This window comes from Camelus dromedarius, chromosome 34 (assembly GCF_036321535.1).
Source record: "Camelus dromedarius isolate mCamDro1 chromosome 34, mCamDro1.pat, whole genome shotgun sequence".
Lineage (NCBI taxonomy): Eukaryota > Metazoa > Chordata > Mammalia > Artiodactyla > Camelidae > Camelus > Camelus dromedarius.
The window spans coordinates 13,296,435-13,318,836 of NC_087469.1; the positions used below are offsets into that span (position 1 = coordinate 13,296,435).

At 37.9% G+C, this 22,402-nt stretch overlaps 2 protein-coding genes across 2 annotated transcripts; one reads left to right on the forward strand and one right to left on the reverse strand.

Annotated features, from left to right (window-relative positions):
• The first annotated feature begins 6,504 nt into the window (after positions 1-6,504).
• LOC105094492 (olfactory receptor 8B3-like) lies at positions 6,505-7,515 on the forward strand. Its single transcript, XM_064482259.1, is given in 2 exon segments — positions 6,505-6,814; positions 6,817-7,515. Coding segments are annotated over 2 exon segments (930 nt in total). The 3' UTR covers positions 7,437-7,515.
• A 10,896-nt stretch (positions 7,516-18,411) lies between these two features.
• LOC105094526 (olfactory receptor 10S1) lies at positions 18,412-19,449 on the reverse strand. The gene has a single exon (XM_010986577.3). It carries the CDS (start codon positions 19,447-19,449, stop codon positions 18,448-18,450), a length of 1,002 nt encoding a protein of 333 aa, XP_010984879.1. The 3' UTR covers positions 18,412-18,447.
• Between the last annotated feature and the right edge of the window lie 2,953 nt (positions 19,450-22,402).

Below are 22,402 nucleotides of genomic sequence, written 5' to 3' on the forward strand. Positions count from 1 at the left end.
CAGAAATTGTGAATGGGCTTTGTTGGTGACAGATGCCTCCTGTGCCTCTTGTCCTGCTCCTCATTCTTGCGGGGCACTGAGGGGTGCCGGTCTGTTTTCTGGAACTACTTCCTGCTGATGCCGGGCGTCTTCGTAACCCCCAGCTGGGGAGCAGAACTTCTCCCAGCTGCCTTTAGTTGTGTTTGGTTGTCAGCAGGCCTCAGCCCTAGCTGTTTGTATCCCTCAGTAACCATCGTCTAATCTTTTGGGGACAAAGGACATGAGACAATTTAGGATTCCTGGCCCAAATATTGGCAAGAGAATAATGATCACCTGTCAAATTTTTCCTAAAAATGAAGGTGTCTTGGTCTTTGGCCTGTGGGCAAAATTGTGCCCTGATGTCTAGGCTCACTGCTGGCCCTGCTTTGGGTGTTTTTTGGAGAGCGGCTTCAGGTCAGAGAGGGGGTCATACAAGTAGTCAAAAGGGGCCGTCGCTCAGGTTGTCTCTCTGGAGTTTGAGGCTGGGGGCTTCTTCCCTCCAATGTGACGCCCCCATGGATAGAACAATGCCCTGCAGTTTCAGGGCAGATGAGTGTTTGGGATTACAGAGTGGGGTCCATCCCACGTAGGAGTGAACTAGTCTTGTGGGCGGCTGGTTTTCCAGGGCTTTAGATGTACCCAGTTTCCCAGCCAGAAGTGGGGGAGGGCCAGATGAGTGTGGGCGGGCAGCACCTGGTCACCTATTCTGTGAAAGCGTTCATGATTTATTCCACCTGGAGGGCAGACTTGAGTTGTTCCATTTCAAGGGAGTTAAGGTATCTCTTCTCTTTGATTTGGGGAATGGGTCTACGTACATACAAATACCCTTCACTTTAACCTATCCATTGGGGCTAACGCCATGCTGAGCAGGGCAATTGGAAGCAGCTTAATCCAATTTTCTTGAGTTTCCTGACACAGCTTGACTGTTTCAAGGTCTGATTGGGTCTCTCTACTTTCCTTGCTGATTGGAGTCTCCAGGCTGAGTGCGAGCAAGGTCCATTCTATGCCTAGGGCACTCCTTATCCCCTTCCTAACTTGAGACACAAATGCCAGACCATTATCACTTTATTGGGATCCTGGGAGCCCAAACCTGGGGATTATCTCTTAGTAATGCCCTAGCCACTTCAGCTTCCATTTCAATTCTAGCAGGGAGTGCTTCTGTCTACCCAGAAAATGTGTCTACTAGCACCAAGAGATAACCTGAAATTGCCCTGTACTCGTCATGACTGTGAAATGAATCTGCCAGTCTTCTATAGGATATGTCCTTCTGGTCTCAATGGGCCTTACCGGGGGGCCTCCGGAGGGTACGGTGTTGGGGTTGTTCATTGTGCACAGGGGGCATGTCTCAACTATCTAACTCATACTTTTCATGCCAGGAGTTACCATGACCTCAGGTAACCGATTACATAGGGCTTTCCTCCCATAGTGAGTTCCTTGATGAGCCTCCCTAATGGCTGCACAAGCTGCATCTGGGGAAAGAAGTATTTTCTTTGTTCATTAACTACCCACCCATGGCCTCCTGGCTCTTTCATTGAAGCTCCGTTTTTTGGCTTTATCTAATTCTTCCTTTGTGTAGATGGGGGAATCATGGGATGGATCTGGCTTTCGAGGTATGAGGACTCATTGCCAAGTTACTGGTTCTAGGGTCATCCTTTTGCCAGCTGTGTCTGCCTTGTTACTTTCCTTTTTTAACTTTTTATCCCCCTTTGGTGACCCTTGCAATGAATTACTGCCACCTTTTTTGAAAGTGTACTGCTTCTAAGAGCTTCAGATGCTTAAGCCATGCTTCACCTGTTCTGTGCAGTAATAGCTTTTTAAATTGCTTTTGAATTTCAAAAATTACATGACCTGAATTAGGTGAGTCCGTGTAGTAGATTATTTTGGAGGGTGGTCAGATATATAAGATAAAAATTTTAGCTCTGGCCTAGTGGAACTTATAGTTTAGTAGATGGCTACATAGATACTGGTTAGCATCATTCATTTTTACGTGGAGTAAGATGTAATTTATATAAAAATTCTTCCTATAAACTAAACATCCTAATACAATGTGTTGTAACCAGCTATTGGAATGCATATTACACTGCCATGGGATCTCTTAGTCTATGTATAGGTGAAAAAACACTGAAATGTAAAATGGTACAGTTCTATCTTTCATGCAAGGAGGTTCTTCAGAGAGGATGCAGAAGTTTTTTAAGGATGGGCTTTACATGATCATGCAATGCATTCTGGCGACACAGAGAAGCAGCAGAGAGGTTCAGAGGAGAAAACAAGAGCAAAGAAAGCTGGTTTCAGCTCTTGGAGAGAATAACCTAAAATAGGGCCTCTCAAACTTTAATGTGCACGCACATCTTGGGGGGATCTTGCTAAGGTGCGGATCCTGGTTCAATTCCTGTGGCTTAGGACCTGAGACTGTGCATTTTAACAGATTCCCTAATGATGTTAGTGGTGCACGTTGAGTCGCAAGGACCTCGAGCAGAGGAATGTAGAACAACAGGAAGTACAAACTGCCCAGGGTGGAGCAAACCTGGCCGTATTGAAGAATCAGAGAAGGCAGTATGGCTGAAGAGTAGTGAGATGGGTGAAGGTGGTACAAAGGAGGTTAGATATGTAGGCGAATGCTAGATCATGCAAGGAGTTGTAACCTTATTCTAAGTACAAAGAGAAGCCACTGGTATATTTCAAAAGCAGAGTGATGTAATCCGTTTTACACTTGAAAAATATTTTCTAGTTGTGGATTAGCATATCTATAGAGGTGTGCACGTGTGTGTGGGCGTGTATATGTTGTTGGGGGGGCGTTTTGATAGGGAAAGGTGGAGCTGTTGGTCAGAGTAAACACTCAGAACACTTTGCGTCTCCTGAAATTATATTGGAAATAGAAGATGTAATTTTAATGGCAATAGACATGAAAATGGATGGATTCAAGACACAGTTTTGATATTGAATCAATATGGCTTGCTGTTGAATTCAAAGAGTGATGCCAGAGAATGATACATGTTGATAAAGTAAAATAAAAATTTAGAAATTAGGACAATAAAAATAAAATGAGTCGAGGCCTCAAAGAAAATAACAAAAATAGAGCAAAAAAGCCTAAATTGTTGCAAAGTTTGAGCTTAGTGTCTGAGTTTCTAAGTAGCCAAAACAAAGGTATTTGTGATAGTAGAGTTAGCTACACAACTCACGTTAATAGAAAAAGGAAGCATTTCAGTTATTCACAGTAAGCAATTTTCTTACAAAGTTGTAAAAAAAAAACTCACCTCCAATTTCTTCCCCCTCCCCCAAAGAAACAAAAAATTTACATAGATTTTATATGAGTTACTAAAAGATGCTAGGAGGTAGAGCTTTTGAAAGGAGAAAAGTTATGTTTTTATATAAAGTATACCTCCTTGGGTTCTGTCTGCCTCATGGAATACCTTTCCCTTGATACTGCTAAGTTAAGTTGGGCTTAAAATCTTTTACTACTTTAAAGAAGATACTCCTCACCCATGTTTAAAAGATTAATTGAGAAAATTGAGAGAGAGGAGGCTAGAAATAGATTAAACCAGGGATATAGATCCCCCACATAAATAGGTTAAATAGAAAAATTGTATCATAATCTCAATTGATGCAGAAAAAGCATTTGTTAAAATCCAGTCATTCGTGTTTATCAGCAAACTTGAAATAGAGGGCAACTTCTTAGTAAATACTTAGGTATGAAGTTGTGTATGGTTGCTTTATGCTGATAATTACAAAATATTGAGGAAAGAAGTCAAAGAAGATCTAAATAAATGAAGTCATACCATGCTCATGGATTAGATGACTCAAGAGTAAAGATATTAGTTTTCCCAAAATAGTTAATGAAATTCCCATAAGGCCCCAGCAAAGTTTTTTTTTTGTAGACACAGAAAAAGTTTTTCTAATAAATGGAAAAGCACAAATGTTAGAATAGCTAAAACAATCCTGTGAAAGGGAAATAAAGTGAGAGGAGTCACTCTGCACACTGCTGAGTTCTACTGTATAGCTATAATGTAATCAAGATGGTTTATTATTGATAAAGGGAAGATGCATAGATACAAAAAACAAAGTAAAGCCTCAGAAATAGATCCACACAAATATGTGTAACTTTTTTTTTTGACAAAGATGCAAAATCATTTGAATGCAGAAAGGATAGCATTTTTAACAAATGGCACAGAAGCAATTGGATATCCATGGTCCGAGAAAAGAACCTTGACCCTTAATTCTCACACCTGGAAAGTTGAAAGAAAATACAAGCTACAGAGCAGGAGAAAATATTTTCAAATCACAAAGAACTAGTGTCTAGATTAGACAAATTGCTTTCAAAATTAAACAGTAAGTAAATAAATAATCCAATTAGTAAATGGCAAAACATATGAATAGACAATTCAGAGAAGGTATTCAAATAGTAAATAAATACATGAAATAATGTTAAAAATCATTAGCCATTAAAGATATGAAAATTAAAGCTAAGGGGAGATATAACTACAAACCCATCAGAAAAACTGAAAAAAAATAGCGACAACACCAAATACTGGGCAGGGATGCAAAAAAAAAAAAAAAAAAAAGACTAGATAAATAAGTTTTTAGAAATTAGCCAGTTTCCTATAAAACTAACCATGTGATCACCATAAGGCTCAGCAGTTGCATTTGTGGGCATTTATCCCAGATAAATAAACTTACACTCACACAAGGAGCTATATACGAATGTTAATAGCAGCTTTTTTTTGATAATAGCCCCAAACTGGAAACAACCTAGATCTCCAATGGGTGAATGATTAAGCAGCCTGTAAAACATTCATACCATGGCATAGTACTACTCAGCAATAAAAATGAACCAACTACTGATACAGACAAAAACTTGGATGAATTTCCAGGAAATTGCACTGAGAGAAAGAGCGATTCTCCAAAGTTTATGCCCTGTGTTATTCCATTTATATAACATTCTTGAAAAGGCAAAATTATAATAATGGAAAACAGGTTAGTGGTTGCTTAGAGTCAGGGATGAGGGGAAGAAAGATGTGGCTATGAAGGGACAACATGAGGGATCTTTGTGGAGATGGAACTGTTTTGCATCTTGAATGTATCAATACCAATATCCTAGTAGTGATAGTTTATAGTTTTGTAAGATGTTAGCATGCTGGGAAACTTGATACAGACATGATTTCTCTCTGTATGTTAAGAATATTAAAAAAACCTGTAGGCAGACTCTGGAAATTTTCCATTGAGGATATGGGAAGACACAGAGAAATAATTTATACAATAGATTTAAGAGATGAAGATGATTGAAAAATATGGGTTTATTTTTAACTCTGTCTTGGGGGATGTACAATCCCTGGAGTGAAGTGTAAACTAGATTAAAATACTGAGTCTCTAAGGAATTAAAGAACATGATCCAGAGTGTAAATACAGTCCCCTTATTTCTTTTACACACAGACTCTGTTCCCTGGGGGAGAGGCTGAGCAAGCTCCTACCCTGTTTATAATCAAGTGAGCTTTACCATTAAGCTCACGTTCAATCTTCCGTTCATATCAATAAACAATGCTGTTATTTATTTATTTATGCATGCTGCTTGAGAAGACATTCATGATCTGAAATTAATACTTGTAGTTCAGAAATGTTTCCAGGGCATATCTGAAATTAAGTTTGGGTAGCATCCTTCTAGAATCAAAGGAACCAAAAACCTTAGAATCTGAAACTGCCTTTCCAGGACCACAAGGGTAAATACCACGGATGAATTCTAAGGTTTCTGGACTAAGGAAGGTGAGTTTCTGAATTCTGTTGATATGAATGTCCTTGTTTTGAGATGGAAGCCCAGGGGTGTAAGATCGGCTACTTTCCTTCCCATTTCGGGCAGTCCTGAGATGTAAGTGAAACTGTTGAGAGGACGTGTTCAGTGGGGAGCAGAGGGTGTTTAGAGGTTAGGAGGCCCAGGAAGTGCAGTATCTCAGGCAGTAAATTCCCTCTTCCTGCACAGACTCCTGCTTTTCTACATTTATGGCTCTTACTCTGTGACATGGGGTAGGAAGTTAACCTCTCCTAGCCTTTGGTCCCTTTCGGGTTAGAGACAATCTTCTTGGTTCCCATGCCACCAGGTCTAGTCTGCATTAGAGGCCAGCCTAGAGACTAGGGTCTCTGCCTACAGTTTTACTGGTAAGGGGAGGGCTTAAGTGAATGAAGAAATGATGAGATGAGAGAAGGAAGATTCTGTTCTAGTCCATCCCTCTCATCCCTCGGTTTTTCCAGGCAGCACTGCCTCCCTTCGTATGCTAAGTGTCTGATGCTCTTTGCTTAGCTTATCAAGACTCATCCAGGCAAAGTCCATGTCACTTACTATCATGGTAATGGTAAAGGCAGATTCTGTGAGTCCAGGCGGGGCTAGTCTCAGACATGCCCAGTACATACATTCTCCTGTAGGATGAGACATCGTGAGAAGATCTGTTTTTCTCTAACGTAACCCTTTTCTCCCATGTCCACAGATTCTCTTAGAGAAGAATGGCTCCTGGAAACGATTCTTTCGTGACTGAATTTATTCTAGTGGAGTTAACAGACCATCGAGATCTCCAAGTTCCCTTGTTTATCCTGTTTCTAGTAATGTATATAGTCACTGTGTTGGGAAATTTGGGCTTGATAACTCTAATTGGGCTGAATTCACACCTACACACCCCCATGTACTTTTTCCTCTTTAACTTGTCCTTTATAGATCTTTGCTTTTCTTCAGTATTTACACCAAAAATGCTGATGAATTTCGTGTCAAAGAAGAATATTATTTCTTACATGGGGTGCATGACTCAGCTCTACTTTTTCTCTTTTTTGTCATTTCTGAATGCTACGTGTTGACATCAATGACCTATGATCGCTATGTGGCCATCTGTAAGCCACTGTTGTATAACATTACCATGTCCCGTGCAGTGTGTTCTAGGCTTGTTTTTGGTTCATACTCGATGGCGTTTTCTGGCAGTATGGCTCACACTGGATGCATGTTGAGACTGTCCTTCTGTGATGCAAATACCATCAACCACTACTTCTGTGACATCCTCTCTCTGCTCCAGCTCTCCTGCACCAGCACCTACATCAATGAGATGGTGGTTTTCATCGTGGTGGGCATCAACATCATTGTGCCCAGTCTCACCATCTTTGTCTCATATGGTCTCATCCTCTCCAGCATCTTTCGCATCAGCTCCACAGAAGGCAGGTCCAAAGCCTTCAGCACCTGCATTTCCCACATTATTGCTGTTTCTCTGTTCTTTGGATCAGGTTTATTTATGTATCTCAAACCATCTTCCGCTGAGTCAATGGATGAGGGAAAAATATCTTCTGTCTTTTATACTAATGTGGTTCCCATGATGAACCCCTTAATCTACAGTTTGAGGAACAAAGATGTTAAAATTGCTCTGAGAAAAACTCTGAGGAGAAGAAAGTTTTGACAAATCAGTCTCGGTGCAGGTAGTCATAGGAGATGAGATTCCCTTTGTTGCAGCCTTCTTGTCCTGTTTCTTTCTCACCATCGCGAAGGAAATTTGAGTCTCCTCTCAAGTTGTTTCTGATTTGTAGGTCTTCTTTCTTTCATCACCATTTTTACAATTTCCTTTCCCTCATGTTTCCTATTTAAAAAAAAAATAAGAAATAAACTTGTCTCTTTTCTCAAGTTATCTTATGGATTTTGTTTTTTTTTTTTTTCCAACTTGGAAAAAGATAAATGGTTCTGCTAGTGATCAGTAAAGGAACACTAGTGTGACTTTAAAGTCTTTTAAAAGTATAAAATAAATATCCAGTAAATCCACACTGATATAAGTAAGCGTTTGAAATAAAATATGATAAAAGGTGTAATTAGGAAACATTCTGGTCTTTAACAAGAGGACCATTTTTGTTATGCCCCGAAAAATCAACGCTTTCGCACTGACTTCGGAACAGCTGTGTCTTAGTACACAGGCTCCCATGGTTTACCTGTTTGATTCTCAGCTGTGACAACTTCAGTAGAATTGTGCTTTCTCTCATAACTCCTTTTGTTACATTTCATGTAATAGATAGAACAAAAAACTAAAAAATGACAATTCTGTACTGTGCATGCAAAACAACTGACTTGTTTCCTCTGACATATCCCTCCTTTCAAAAGAAGTCCAAATAGCTATATAGTACTTACATGCACTAACTAAAAAATCAGATTTCCTCTGTTAAAGTTTTGCCATTCTTAACTTTCAAAATCTGTATGTAAGTCTGTTTTTCTGACTAATCTTTTGCAAAATAATCTGAAAGAATGAAACCTAGTTTTAAAGAACATTTTTTTTCTGAAATTAAAACAGATTTCACTGGTATTTTAGGTCTTATCAAATAAGAGAATAAGGACCAGTTTTTTGGGGATGGGGGAAGTAATTTTTTTCACTTCAAAAAAAACTGAAGTATAGTCATTTTACCATGTTGTGTCAGTTGCTGGTGTACAGCATAGTGTTTCAGTCATATATATATATATATATACACACACACACAAACATACTCCTTTTGATATTCTTTGTCATCATAGGTTACTACAGAATATTGACTATAGTTCCTCCTGCTATAGGAGAAGAGAAGAAACTTGTTGTTTATTTTATATATAATAGTTAGTATCTGCAAATCTCTAACTACTATTTTATCCCTTCCCACCCCTTGCCCCTGGTAACCTTAAGTTTATTTTCTATGTCTGTGAGTCTGTTTCTGTTTTGTAAGTAAGTTCACATATAAGTGATATCATATGGTATTCTTTTTCTTTCTGGTTTACTTCACTTAGAATGATGATCTCCAGGTCCATCCATGTTGCTGCAAATGGCATTATTTCACTCTTTTTTTATGGTTGAGTAGTGTTCCATTGTATAAATGTACCACAACTTCTTTATCCAGTCACCTGTCAATGATGGACATTTAGGTTGTTTCCGTATTTTTGCTATTGTAAATAGTGCCGCTATGAACACTGAAATTTCAAAATACCTTTTCGAATTGAAGTTCCCTTTGGATACATGCCCAGGAGTGGGATTGCTGTCTCATATGGTATGTCTGTTTTTAGTTTTTTGAGGATTCTCCAAACTGTTTTCCATAATGGCTGCACCAAACTGCATTCCCACGGACAGTGTCGGAGGATTCCCTTTTCTCCACACCCTCTCCAGCATTTATTGTTTGTTGACCTTTTAACGATGGCTGTGCTGACTAGTGTGAGATGATACCTCTTTTTAGTTTTGCTTTGCATTTCTTTGATAATTCTTTGATGTAGAGCATTTTTTTCATGTGCTTATTGGCCATTTGTATGTCTTCATTAGAGAATTGCTTATTTAGGTCTTCTGCCCATTTTTGGATTGGGTTGTTTGGTTTTTTCTCATTAAGTTGTATGAGCTGTTTGTATATTCTGGAAATTAAGCCCTTGTCAGCCGCATCGTTTGCAAATATTTTCTCCCATTCCATAGATTGTCTTTTCATTTTGTTTATGGTTTCCTTTGCTGTGCAACAGCTTATAAGTTTAATTAGGTCACATTTGTTTATTTTTGCTTTTATTTCTATTGCCTGGGTAGATTGCCTTAGGAACACATTGCTAAGATTTTTGTCGGATAATGTTTTGCCTGTGTTTTCTTCTAAGAGGTTTATAGTGTCTTGTCTTATGTTTAAGTTTTTAAGCCATTTTGAGTTTATTTTTGTATATGGTGTGAGGGAGTGTTTTAATTTCATTGATTTACATGTGGCTATCCAGTTTTCCCAGCACCACTTGTTGAAGAGACTGTTCTTTTTCTATTGTATATTCTTGCCTCCTTTGTTGAAGATTAATTGACTCTAAGTATGTGGGTTTATTTCTGGGCTCTCTGTTCTGTTCCATTGATCCATATGTCTGTTTTTGTGCCAATACTACGCTGTTTTGATTACTGTAGCTCTTTAGTATTGTCTGAAGTCTGGGAGGGTTATTCCTCAGCTTCGTTCTTTTTCTTCAGTATTGCTTTGGCAATTCTGAGTCTTGTGATTCCATGTAAATTTTAGGATGATGTGTTTTAGTTCTGTTAACAATGTCATGGGTAATTTCATACAGATAGCATTAAATCTGTAGATTGCTTTGAGTAGTATGGCCATTTTAACAATATTGATTCTTCCACCCAAGAGCATAAGATATCTTTCCATTTATTTAAATCATCTTTAATTTCTTTAATCATTGTTTTGTAGTTCTCCATGTATAAATCTTTCATCTCCTGGGTCAGGTTTGTTCCTAGGTTGATTGGTTTGTTTGTTTGTTATTTGATGTGATTTTAAAAGGGATTTTTTTTTTTTTTTACTTTCCTTTTCTCACATTTCATTGTTAGTGTAAAGAAATGCAACTGACTTCTGTATGTTAATCTTGTATCCTGCTACCTTGCCGAATTCTTTTATTAGCTCTAGTATTTTTTGTGTGGATTTTCTATATATAGTATCATGTCACTTGCATATAGCGATAATTTTACAGAATCTTTTGCATTTATGTTCATCAGTGATATTAGCCTGTAATTTTCTTTTTTGGTAGTGCCTTTGTCTAGTTTTGGTATCAGAGTGATGGTGGCTTCATATAATGAGTTTGGGAGTGTTCCCTCCTCTTCAGTCTTTTGAAAGAGTTTGGGAAGGATTGGTATGAGTTCTTCTTTGTATGTTTGGTAGAATTCTTCAGTGAAGCCATCTGTTCCTGGACTCTTGTTTGCAGGGAGATGTTTTATTGCTGATTCTATTTCATTTCTAGTGATCAGTCTGTTCAAATATTTCTTGATTAAGTTTTGATGGACTGTATATTTCTAGAAACTTGTCCATTTCTTCTAGGTTGTGCAATTTGTTGCCATATAGTTGTTCATAGTATTCTCTTATTATTGTTATTATTATTTTTGTATTTCTCTGGTGCTGATTGTAATTTCTCCACTTCCTGTTCTTATTTAATTTTTGTCCTCTCTTTTTTCTTCTTGGTGAGTAACCTCACCAAGAAGGACCAGTTTTAACCCACTCTTTGGGCCACCTCAAATACTAATAAAAATGCAACAGTATGAACGCACTCTGCATTGTCTACAGACATTCCCAAATAACAGATATTGTTTGTCTACTGAGATATTCTTTTCTTTTGACATGGAAAACTTTTATAAAAACAGACAATCATTAAAAGAAAAGCAAAATGAAAAATCCAACCAAAATCAACACTTTCATATAAATAGAACTAGCTGAGTGAAAATCAAGAATATTGAGTCAGTGGATGCATGGGATATGAGTTGTCATTTAAAAGCCTTAAGTCAAGGATTTAGCAATGCTGAACATTTAAAAAGCAAACAAGCAAGCTGACAACCCAGCTATGCTAATTTCAAAATACTTAAATATTGAGTGGAGATTAGAAAAACAGTAAAGTAGTAAATGTTATTATAGTTATCTGAGAATATGTTTAAATTGTCTCTTGATACATCATATTAAGGATTTCTGAGTGGTTGTATTTTTCCTGTTATCTCAAAAGAAAAGTAACCTAACATCCTACTCTAAAAAAGACACTGTCAAAATTTAGTTTATTCATCAAATATTTCTCTCAAAATTATCATTGCTCTTTGGGCTGCAGTTTGAGGTCTTTGTACTTTTGAAATACATTTTGGAATACTGTATGGAAGTCAGCAGAACAGGAGTGCAGGTCTAAGTTTTAAAAATATCAAATAACTTTAGCTTTTATCCTATCCAGAGAAATCTTGTGAGCCCCATAATATTTCTAGAGACTCCCAGGAAGTCATAGAAAGTCTTTCTTTTCTCCTTATTTTGTTTTCTATTCCTTCTTTTTAACTTCAGTTTTAACAATTAGTAGTTTATCTCCTTGAGATGCTGTCCTCTCTCTCTTTCTACCTGGTTCCCGATGAATGTGGCCAGAGCCATTGGTCTTCATCCCCAAAACCACGGTTAATGTGTGGTCATTGTGTATTATAAGTTTTAATCAAAGATTTATGGACAGTGGAGGATAATTACAGTATTCTACAGATCAGGATACAAATTCAGAATAAAATGTGGTTTCTAAATCTCATTGACATTCCCTTGAGGGGCCTCATTTATTGACTGTGTCTCTTTGGATTGTGAACTAATGAGACATTCCTGGGAAATTTTTCCTCCCTTGCCCTGTTCTCTGAATTATAAGACCCTGAAAATATTTCATTTCATAGTCTTTTTCTTTGTAGAAAAATTTAGCTTTCAAAACAAATGTTTTCTCATATGTTTACTAAAATAAAAATAAAATGAAGTCGGCAGAAAGTATACTAGAAAGAATGGTAGACTTGAAATCAGGAGGCTAATAATCTATTCTAGATACTTCCGTAAAGAAGCTGTGTGACTAAATCATTAATCTCTCTGAGATCCGCTATTCTATCCATATAATATATATTGACAATCTAATGTGCTACTTTGAATGTAGAAAGGTGAATATGAAATCTCTGAGGTAAATATGAAAGAATCCATGGTGTTTACAGCTGCAAAGTGGGGTATATTTCAGAGTGTTTATGGAATCTCCTATAATTGTGAAACACAGGCATTTGAAGGAGTCATTCCTGACCACTGTAGAGAGAGAGAAAAGAGTAGGGACAGATCATCTGAGTCATGCTTCTAATGGCACATTACCTGTAGCATTTAAGAAACTCCCCAGTGTGCAAGGTGTTACTTTATTCATTATTAAAAGTCAATGACTTTTAAAGTTTGATCATGCCGAGTGTTGGCAAAGATTTGAAGCAGTCAGAACTCTCATACAGTACTGTGGGGAATGTGCAATGGAAAATCACTGTGGAAGATATTTTGATAGTTTTTAAAATAAATATATGGCCAAGCTATTTCACTGTTAGGTATTTATGCAGGAAAAATGAAAGCATATGCCCCTACATATACTTGTACACAAATGTTCATAACAACTTCATTTTTAATAGTCAAATATTTGAAATTTCCAAAATGTTCATCAACTGATCAATGAATACATACATAATTGTGGTGTATCTGTACAATAAGACTCAGCAGTAGAAAGGAATAGACTATTGATATACAAAACAACTTGAATGAATCTCAAAATTATTAAACTGAGTGAAAGAAGTCAGAGAGAAAAGAGTGCATGCTGTATGATTTCATGTATAAACAATTCTAGAAAATGCAAACTTACCTGTAGTGTCAGAAGATCAGTGGTTGCCTGAGTTACAGAGACATGCAGGGATGGGAGAGAGGTCTTATAAAGGGGCATCAAGAAACTTTTCGGGGACAGTAACTATGTCCATTCTCTTCATTGTGGTAATAGTTTCAAGAATGTATACCCTATGTGAAAGCATGTCTAATTGTGTGCTTCAAACATTAGGATTTCAAGAAAAGACCCTCTGGATGAATTAGGAGTTTGGGATTAACAAATCTGCACTACTATAAATAAAACAGATAAGCAGCAAGGACCTACTAAAAAGCACAGGGAACTATATTCAATATTTTGTAATAAAAGAATCTGAAAAAGAGAAAAGACCCTCTGGCTAAGGTCACTATAAGATGTAGTTAGCTAATGACTGAATGGAGATGTCCTTAAATTCCTTGAACCATGAAGTCTCCAAGTCTTTGTAAGGAGCCCTGTTTGTACTGGGTATGTTTTCAGTGTTCCAGCTTTCACTTCCCTACGTGCACAGAACTGCAAGATCAGCAGAGTGAGAAACTAGGACATCTCAGGTCTGTCTTGGGCTTGGAAACAGTTCTGCATATGTGTGTGGTCTTCCATATTCCCAGGAATATATCAGAGATTTTCAAAGGCCCCTATGTATCTCTCATTCCACAGTTTTTTTTTTTTTTTTTTTTTTTTAAGATTTTGCTCAACTTCTTGTTTGCCCCAACTCTTGCCACCATGTCAGGCAGCTGCAGTGTTGGCAAATTGCTGCTGATTTTGGCCACTGCCCTGGGAAATGCTGTTCCCAGTGAGAAAGCTCTGAGTCACGTCAACTAAACATGAACCCTGCAAGTAGGGGTTTCCAGTTAGCTGCCAGATGGGTCAAGTAATGACAGTTTTCTGCCAATGAGCTTTTTAGGGACTTCCAAACCCATTCTGCCCCTCTGGTAGTCGTGAGGCCGCTGATTTTCATGGCTACCATGATTACAAGGTTGTTGATTTTCAAAGCTCTACGTAAAGCTGGTGAGAGAGGGATAGGAATGGAGCAAGTTAGTGCCACAGAATTCTGTGTTCTTACTGAGATATAAATTTTTATAAATACACCTCAGATTGTTTCAAGACCTGGTTTCATTTCCAGAGTTCTGAAGAAAAATGATTTTTGACAATTTTTACCATTGTTCTCGTTAGTTTTATGCAGGAATAGATTTTTGGAGGTCCTTGCTCTGTCATTCTGGAAGTTCTTTAGTGATTATAAGATACATGAAGGATCAGAATATAAAGAACAGTAGGTAAATTATTTGGAAATACAACCAATGTTATCTTAGAGATACTATGTCTGTGTGTATATGTTAGTGGCAGTGACCACGCACAGCAGAGGATTGTGTGTTTTCTGTTAATTTTTTGCCTTATAACAAAACATCTCAGAATTTAGTGTTTTAAAACGATAACAATCATTTAGTTCATCACAAATCTGCATTTTGTGCCAGGTGTGGTGAGGAAGGCTCAGCCCTTCTTCACTTGGGGTAGGCTGAGTGAGATTAGATGGCTCAGTCACGTAGCTGGTAAGTCTGCACTCACTGTGGTCTGGGAACTTAGCTGCTGAGTTCCCAAGACTTCAGTACCTCTTCTTGTGGCTGTTTGCCCTTCCCCAGTGCATGGTGACTGCTTCCAAGAGCAAGTGGCTTAGAGAACCAGGAGGAGGCTGCATTGCCTTTAATGATCTCACATCAGATGTCACATAGCAGCTTCCACATTTAGCAGGGAATGTATGGACTGCCACCTCTTGATGGGACGGTGTCATAGTTTCTTTTTGGAAGTACATTTGAAATGGGAGATATTGTTGTGGTCATCTTTGGAAAATACAGTCTGCTCCAATATCGTAGAATTTAGTAAACTTTTTGAGAGAGTGTGTGTGTGTTTGTGTGTAATGGAGAGTAATCTGAGTTCAGGGTCCCTATTAAAAGTTTGGGGAATCCTTATATCAAAGAGAACCTCCTTGATTAAAAACTAGTAAAGCTGGTTCTTGAACACTGACTCCAAAGCTTATATATTTGTATAACATTCTGGGCAAATATCTCATAATAGCTTCTCTAAAATCTGTGTTCTCCTGGCTTTAATGTTTTAAGACGTTTATCCTAATTTATATAGCAGACATTATGTTAGTAATAATTAAAGTGGGAGGTGGAGAAACCTGACAATGAAAATTCTAAGTAATAGAATATTTTGAAAGAAATACTATTTCATTAAATTCTAGCATTGCCAGTGGGGACGGGGGACAAAACTATATGATTTACAGATTTTCACATTATTTAAACAATAGCCAGAAATCCTAAGAAACCTGCATATTCATTATTTGAATGCCATTGCTACTGTGGAAGTCCTTCATTCTGTGAGAATATTTAGTCTACCTGATTACACGCATCATGATTTCATTTTACACTGTACCTTCAGGGATACTGATGAACCTCTCCCTCAGAAGCTCCCTGCTATAGGATGACCAGTAGTAAGAATGCTAAGTTACTCACTCTTGTAGTGTGTCCTTCCCTGCAAACTATCATGTCCAAATAATGTTTTTGTTTCCTGTCCATTTGACATATTTGCCATCAAGAAAATATCAGTTTGTTACCTCTTAGCATTGGAGGGAAAATAATAGTCTTAGGTCGCCGTCTGCCTCTTGTCAAGTGTTGTTTTCATTTTAATCAGTACTAATTAATTCTCTAGTCCTTTTCCCTTTAAATTTCAGGTGAACTTGTAATAGTGTAAATACTCCAAATCTAAATTTAAAAATGACCCAAAGGTCAACATATCTGAAAGGAGAAAACCACTGAGATTAACACTTTTTTTTCTTCTTCCCCTACTGGATAAAAAACAAATTTTCTGACTTGATAACTTTACTGTGATCTGTCTTGTTCTATTTCCAGGTCTTGAATACTGGGCTGAACAGATATTTTACTGAGTTAACCTTTGTTTGGAACATATAAAAGGTAGAAAGCACCTGTGTTCTTAAAGTTCTTATCATCTAGTCGTGCACATGAAACATGCAAGAGCAAAGTAAGGCAGGATTTCTATTAGTGCCATTATGAAGGCCTATAATAAACCAATGAGATGGAAAACCCAGGCTGCCAGAGACAGACGTGAAGATACAAGAGCAGAGTTCAAGACGGTAAAAGATTCTTTCTAGATAGGCAGATATAAAAGTGTCAAGGCCAAAGTTGAGAAGGAAGGAATAATATAAGACTAGAATTGCATAGCTACATTCGTCTTCCATTATTTATCCTATAATTTCAAGGAAGCAGCCATTTGACAAGGTAGATAAGTGCTTTAGGACAGGACCAAAGCTTGTTTTAGCACTGTGTCCCATTTTGTATTTGGCTCTTCACATATTCTATCTGTGCTTAAAGTCTCCTCTCATGGGAATGACGGGTTTGCCTGGGCTACTTCTGGCCTTCTTATAGATGTATCAGTAACGCTGAGATACTGGAACAAGGGAGATAGCTCTGAATTTTAGATGAATGCTGCGTCTTCACTGCGTTTCTTTCTATTTCCAATCATTTTCCCCTTCCAAGAATGCCAGGTTCAGACCCTGTATTTATTACAGGACTAGGTACTATTCAAAGGTCAAGGAGTCCTTATCTCGAAGAGAACCGCCCTTGGTTAAAAGTCTAAAATAACCTTGAGACTTCTAATGTAATTGGGAGTTCATAAATGACAGGGACTAGATTTGATTCTCTCTAAAATATTATCGTGCAATTGAAGTATGTCATCTCTGGAGCCATACAGAGTTAATTGAGTCGGAATCCTGGCTTCAACTCTCACTGGTTGCATGGCTTTAGGAAAGTTATTTTACCTCACTTAGTTCCTTCATCTGTACAATTTAAGTGAATGGCATTCTCTTAAAATATAGTTCTAGGGAGGAATAATTAAGATAAAGCAACTGTCATAGTGCCTTGCACATACGTGCTTCAAAAATGATTACAGTTACTATTCCAGTTCTAACAGTCTTTCCATTTTTCCCCAATTTTTTCCTTAATTTTTCTCCCTTAAAACACTTCTAATATGATTCTGTAAAATGCCTCTCCATCGCCAATGTCATCATCAAAGTTAATGTTTTCTCTCGCGTCTAAGATGTTATAATAGTCTATTAACTGGTCATTCCAGAACCTGTCTCTTTTTTCCTCTCTCTTCTTATTTACCCCATGTTTTAGAAGTGAAAAATGTGGCTTCTCAGGATAAAGGTGTTCATACAGGAGAAGAAAAGGAGAAACAAAGAGGTAAAGTGTCTAGTATATAATCTAAACTCTTTAGCCTGGCATTCAAGGCCCTTCTCAGTCCATAGAGTAGTTTAGGGTCATTCATTCACTTTTTTGAATGCAGCATGACTACTTCCACTTCTATGGCAAGCTACTTTAACAAGAACCTTGAGTTATCTGTCACCTCAGAGTCTAGTTTTATATATATATATATATATATATATTTTTTTTTTTTGGTAGTTGCTTTCTCTGTGTTCAATGAAGATATCAAAATCTGGCTAGTTCTTCAGAGACAGTGTTAAGCTTAGCTTGTATATTAAGCACTCTGACTTTAACTTGTTTTGTAGGAAATGGAAACATTTGTAGCAAGCACTTAATATAGTATCTCATTTAGTTCTCATAAAATCCTACCAAGTAGTTAATTTTAATCTTACTGTATTAGAAGAGCACACTGAGACACCAAGTTATATAAAATAAGCACAAGTTTCTACATCTAATGACTGATGGAATCAGGATTAGAATACTGGTAGGTCCACCTGACTTCAAAATCCATGGTATTTCTACTACTTAGTTATATAGCATCTTGAGTGAGAAAATAAAGATAATGACACTGTCCTTGGGCAGGTTGCTTTTCTCCTTGTAGTTGTATTTTATTCTAAAAACTGTGGTTCCTTCTCTAGCCGGGAGACACAAAGATTCATTTATTGTCTATGTCTGTATTTTCATTATCAGTGTTTTAAAATTTGCATTATATTTAATACAGTTATTTCATAAAAAGTTTTAAAAAGTCATTAAAATGAATGAGGATACGAATAGCATTTCACATACCTCTGAGCCCTAGAACTTAGATGTTAGAAATAATCTGGGCTTCACCTAATCCAGTCCTGTCCTTTTACAGATGAAGAATTTGTGACTGAAACACTGAAACAGGTCACCTGGTGGAAGGGAGGGGAAAACAGTTCTTGGCTGAGCTGAAATTCAGTTTTTTTGATTTCCACTTGAATTATGTTCCCTTCTTCCCCTTTTGATAGGGGAATAGATGCTTTCCTGGCAGACAAATTAAGAGAATCGCAGTGCAGGTCACAGGGGTGGGCTGCCTGCTGGAGACTCTCTGGACCCTCGGCTCAGAAGTCTTCGCAGAGCCTGCTTCACCTCCTTGTTGCGCAGAGTGTAAATGAAAGGGTTGAGCATGGGCGTGACTATCGTGTAGGAGACAGCAGGGGCCCCAGCTCCTGCCCCTGCCCCGCTGGAGCGAGGCTGCAGGTAGATACAGACGGGCGGCACGTAGTACAGGAGCACCACTGTGAGGTGCGAGGTGCAAGTGGAGAAGGCGCGCTGCCGGCCCTCGGCTGTGCGGATGCGCAGCACCGCCGCCACGATGAAGATGTAGGATGTGACAATGAGGATTAGGCAACCTGTAGCCACGATGCCAATGTTGACTAGCATGACAAGCTCATTAACCGTGGTGTCTGCACAGGCCAGCTTCAGCACAGGGGGGATGTCACAGAAGAAGTAGGCGATGTGACGGGGCCCACAGTAGAGCAGGTGGAAGGTGAGGGAGGTATGGATGGCAGAGTGCACAGCACCTATGGCCCAGGTGATCCCAGCCAGCCCTGCACACATACGCCTGCTCATGGCCACTGGGTAGTGCAGGGGTTGACAGATAGCCAGGTAGCGGTCATAGGCCATGACTGTGTACAGGAAGCACTCGGTGCTGGCCAGAAAGTGGAAGCAGTAAAGCTGTACAGCGCAGCCTCCAAAGGAGATCATCTTCCCATGCAGAGTCAGGAGGCCTGCCATGACCTTGGGCACTGTCACTGTAGACAGACATGCATCCAGGAAGGAGAGGTGCCCCAGGAAGTGGTACATAGGGGAGCGGAGGCGAGGGTCAGAGCCCACAGTTAAGAGAATGAGGAGATTCCCAGTCATGGTGCTGCTATAGAGGAGGAGGAAGAGGAGGAAGAAGAGGCTAGGATGTTCAGCTGTGTACATCAGACCCTCCAGGAAGAAGGAGTCCACCACAGTCTGGTTGGAGTCTTCTGTCTCCATGGCCATCTTCTCACACACAGAAGAAACTGACATCAACAGACGTAAACAGCCATCCTCCTTTCCTGAAATGTCGTTAGTCATTGGTCTATGTCATCTTGGTCTTGCCTCATAAATGAGAGAAAGATGTGCAAGTTCAATTCACTCCCTTGACCTAGCCTAGTGTTATCTTGCTACCCTTTCAAAATAAGTCTTTCAGCATGAGATCCACAACCTGCAATTTGAGGCACATAAAGGACTATAAAAATTATTTGGAAAAATGTACTCTGCAAATAATAGCAATATAAATATGGATTATAAATCTTATTCTCATGGAGCACATATGTTTTGCAAATAATCCAGAATTGTGATGCCTCTGCTCTGCTAATTTATTCTGCCATACTTAAGATATGCATAGCCAGGTTCTTACTGCCTTGTGTCAGCAGGGAGTTGCATGTCATCTTCTGGGGAGACCTGCCCAGGGTTTGGGTGTATTACATCAGCCAGGAACATAGCAGTCCTATCCATTCTTCACCCAGAGGGAGTTCTTTAGAATTTCAGGTCCCCACAACCAACTCTCAAGTGTATGACTAATACAGCCTTAGAGACTTGACGGAATAATTATCAGGGCAAATTGTTCAGTACATTTCATGCTCTTCCTGTAAATCTTTATTTCAACCTTTTGGGAAATGTTTTCCTATTCCATTGTTGTTGAGCCTGAAATGAAATTTAAGAGTTTTCTTCAATTTTTTTCAATCCTTTTACTCTTAAACCTAATTATATGAAAATTTTGTTTAAACTGATCATTTCTGTTGTATCTTCAGTTCCCATAGATTTTACTTAACCCTGCCTCTGCATATTTATACCTAAATTTACACAATGGTGTTTTATGTCTCAACTCTCATCCCAATCTCACTCACTTCTCTAACATATCAAATGTTTCTATATTCCATTTCTTTGTCAGTCTTCTTAAAACAACATGTTTATCGCTCCCATTTATAGTTCCTCTCTGCCTAAGGCATAAATTGACTCTGTGATGTTCAAAATTATCTGCAAACTGTTTCCTTTATTATCAAGAAATCTTTATCTTCTGCAATCACCTGAAGAAACCCTTCTTATCTAGGGATGCTGTTTGCCTCGTCTCCTCAATTTGCCATAGTCTCCCCCACCCCACCTCCCCCAGTCTTATCACAGCATTCCACTAACCTCTGCCTTCACAAATCTACTCTGTATGGTTAAGTTCGAGCATTAATTCCTCTAGATGCCCTTTATAAATATTTCATCTCACACTGATTTATTCATTTCTGGCACATCTGATCTTTGTGACAATCATTAATAAATACCTCAGCATGTACTGCACCATTTTAGTGTTCCATGTGCATATGTCACGTCTTCCTAAGAGGGACATAGGGATGATATGCTTCTCCAGTTTCTAATGAATGTTTTTGTGATAGAGCAGTAGAAATAGCAAGGAGCCAGGTTTATTTGGATGCTTATAAACTTAAGTTTAAATCTCTGGTCAGCCACTGTTAGTTGAAAGAGAACGATCATGCTGCTTAATTTCTCGGTTCTTCCATTCATCAAATTTAAAATGAGGATGTAATTATTTGTGGTGGTTATTTTTTTCCTTAGAATAGAGTAGGACACATGGCATATGGCCTTAAATTTCTTCAGACTCATTAATTTATTCAATGCAATATTTCCTATGATGCTCTTGACAAAAAAACTATATAGTTCTGCTTAAACAAATTCAGTAATGGAGTAAGCCCTGTTTAACAGGAGACCCCATTCCAATGTTGGGTAGATCGATGTGTTACAGTGTCCAGTTGTTTATGTGTATATCTGATATTTCAGCCAATTAACATCAGATTTGCCCTCTTCATGCTCACTGGAATGGATGTGATTTTTTTTTTCAAAAAAGACAAAGAGTAACAGGAGTTATTGGTTGTGGAGAAACTGAAACCTCTGTACATTGCTAGTGAGAATGTAAAATGGTAGAACCCACTTTGAAAAACAGTTTGACAGTTTCTTTGAAAAATTAAATATGAATTTACCATATGATCTAGCATTTCCATTCAAAGGAATCCACACAAGAGAAATGAGAACTGTCTATATAAACATAAATGTTTATAGCAGAATTATTCATAATAGCTAACGCCTAGAAACAATCATGTTTGTTGTTCATCAACTGATAAGTGGGTTAAAAAAAAGTATGTCTGTAAATGGATCATTCGGTAATAAAAAGGAACAAAATTCTAATGCTGTTTATAAAATGGATAGAACTAAAAAACATGATGCTAAATGAAAGAAGCCAGACACAAAAGGTCATATTTTTATGCTTCCATTTTTATGAAATGTCCTGTTAAGACAAATATATAAAGAGAGAAAGTAGATTAATGAATGCCTGGGACTGGGGTAAGACCAGCGAATGACTACAAATGGTCATGAGGGATCTTTCCGAAGGGTTGGAAATACTCTAAAATTGGATTATGGTAATAGTTGCACAACTTTGTAAATTTAAAATCTTACAGTCATTGAATTTTACGCTTAAACAGTTGAATATTATGGTATACAAAGCATACCTCAGTGAGCTATTAAAAAAGGAAGAAGGAAGTCAAAAGAAGGAAGGTCTGCCAAGTGATGCAAAACATGATTTAAATAAATGGAAACATTGTTTGATTAAGGATGAGTATAAAAAAATTTAAATTCCTTCTAATTTAAAAAACTTTTTATTTTGAAATGTTAAATTTATAGAAAATTTAAAAAGAATAGCATTCACAAATATTTTGAGCCAACTTCTCCTAAAGTTGGCAAGTTGTAAGCTATAGTAAAATTATAAAAGTCAGGAAATTAGCATTAGTACCATACTATAAACTCACCTACAGACCACATTCAAATTTTACCAGTTTTTCCCCCAGTATCCTTTTTCTTTCCCAGGAACTGACACAAGATCTTAATCTTGACCAATCTGTGACAGTCCCTCATTCTTTCCTTGTAGTTAATAACTTTT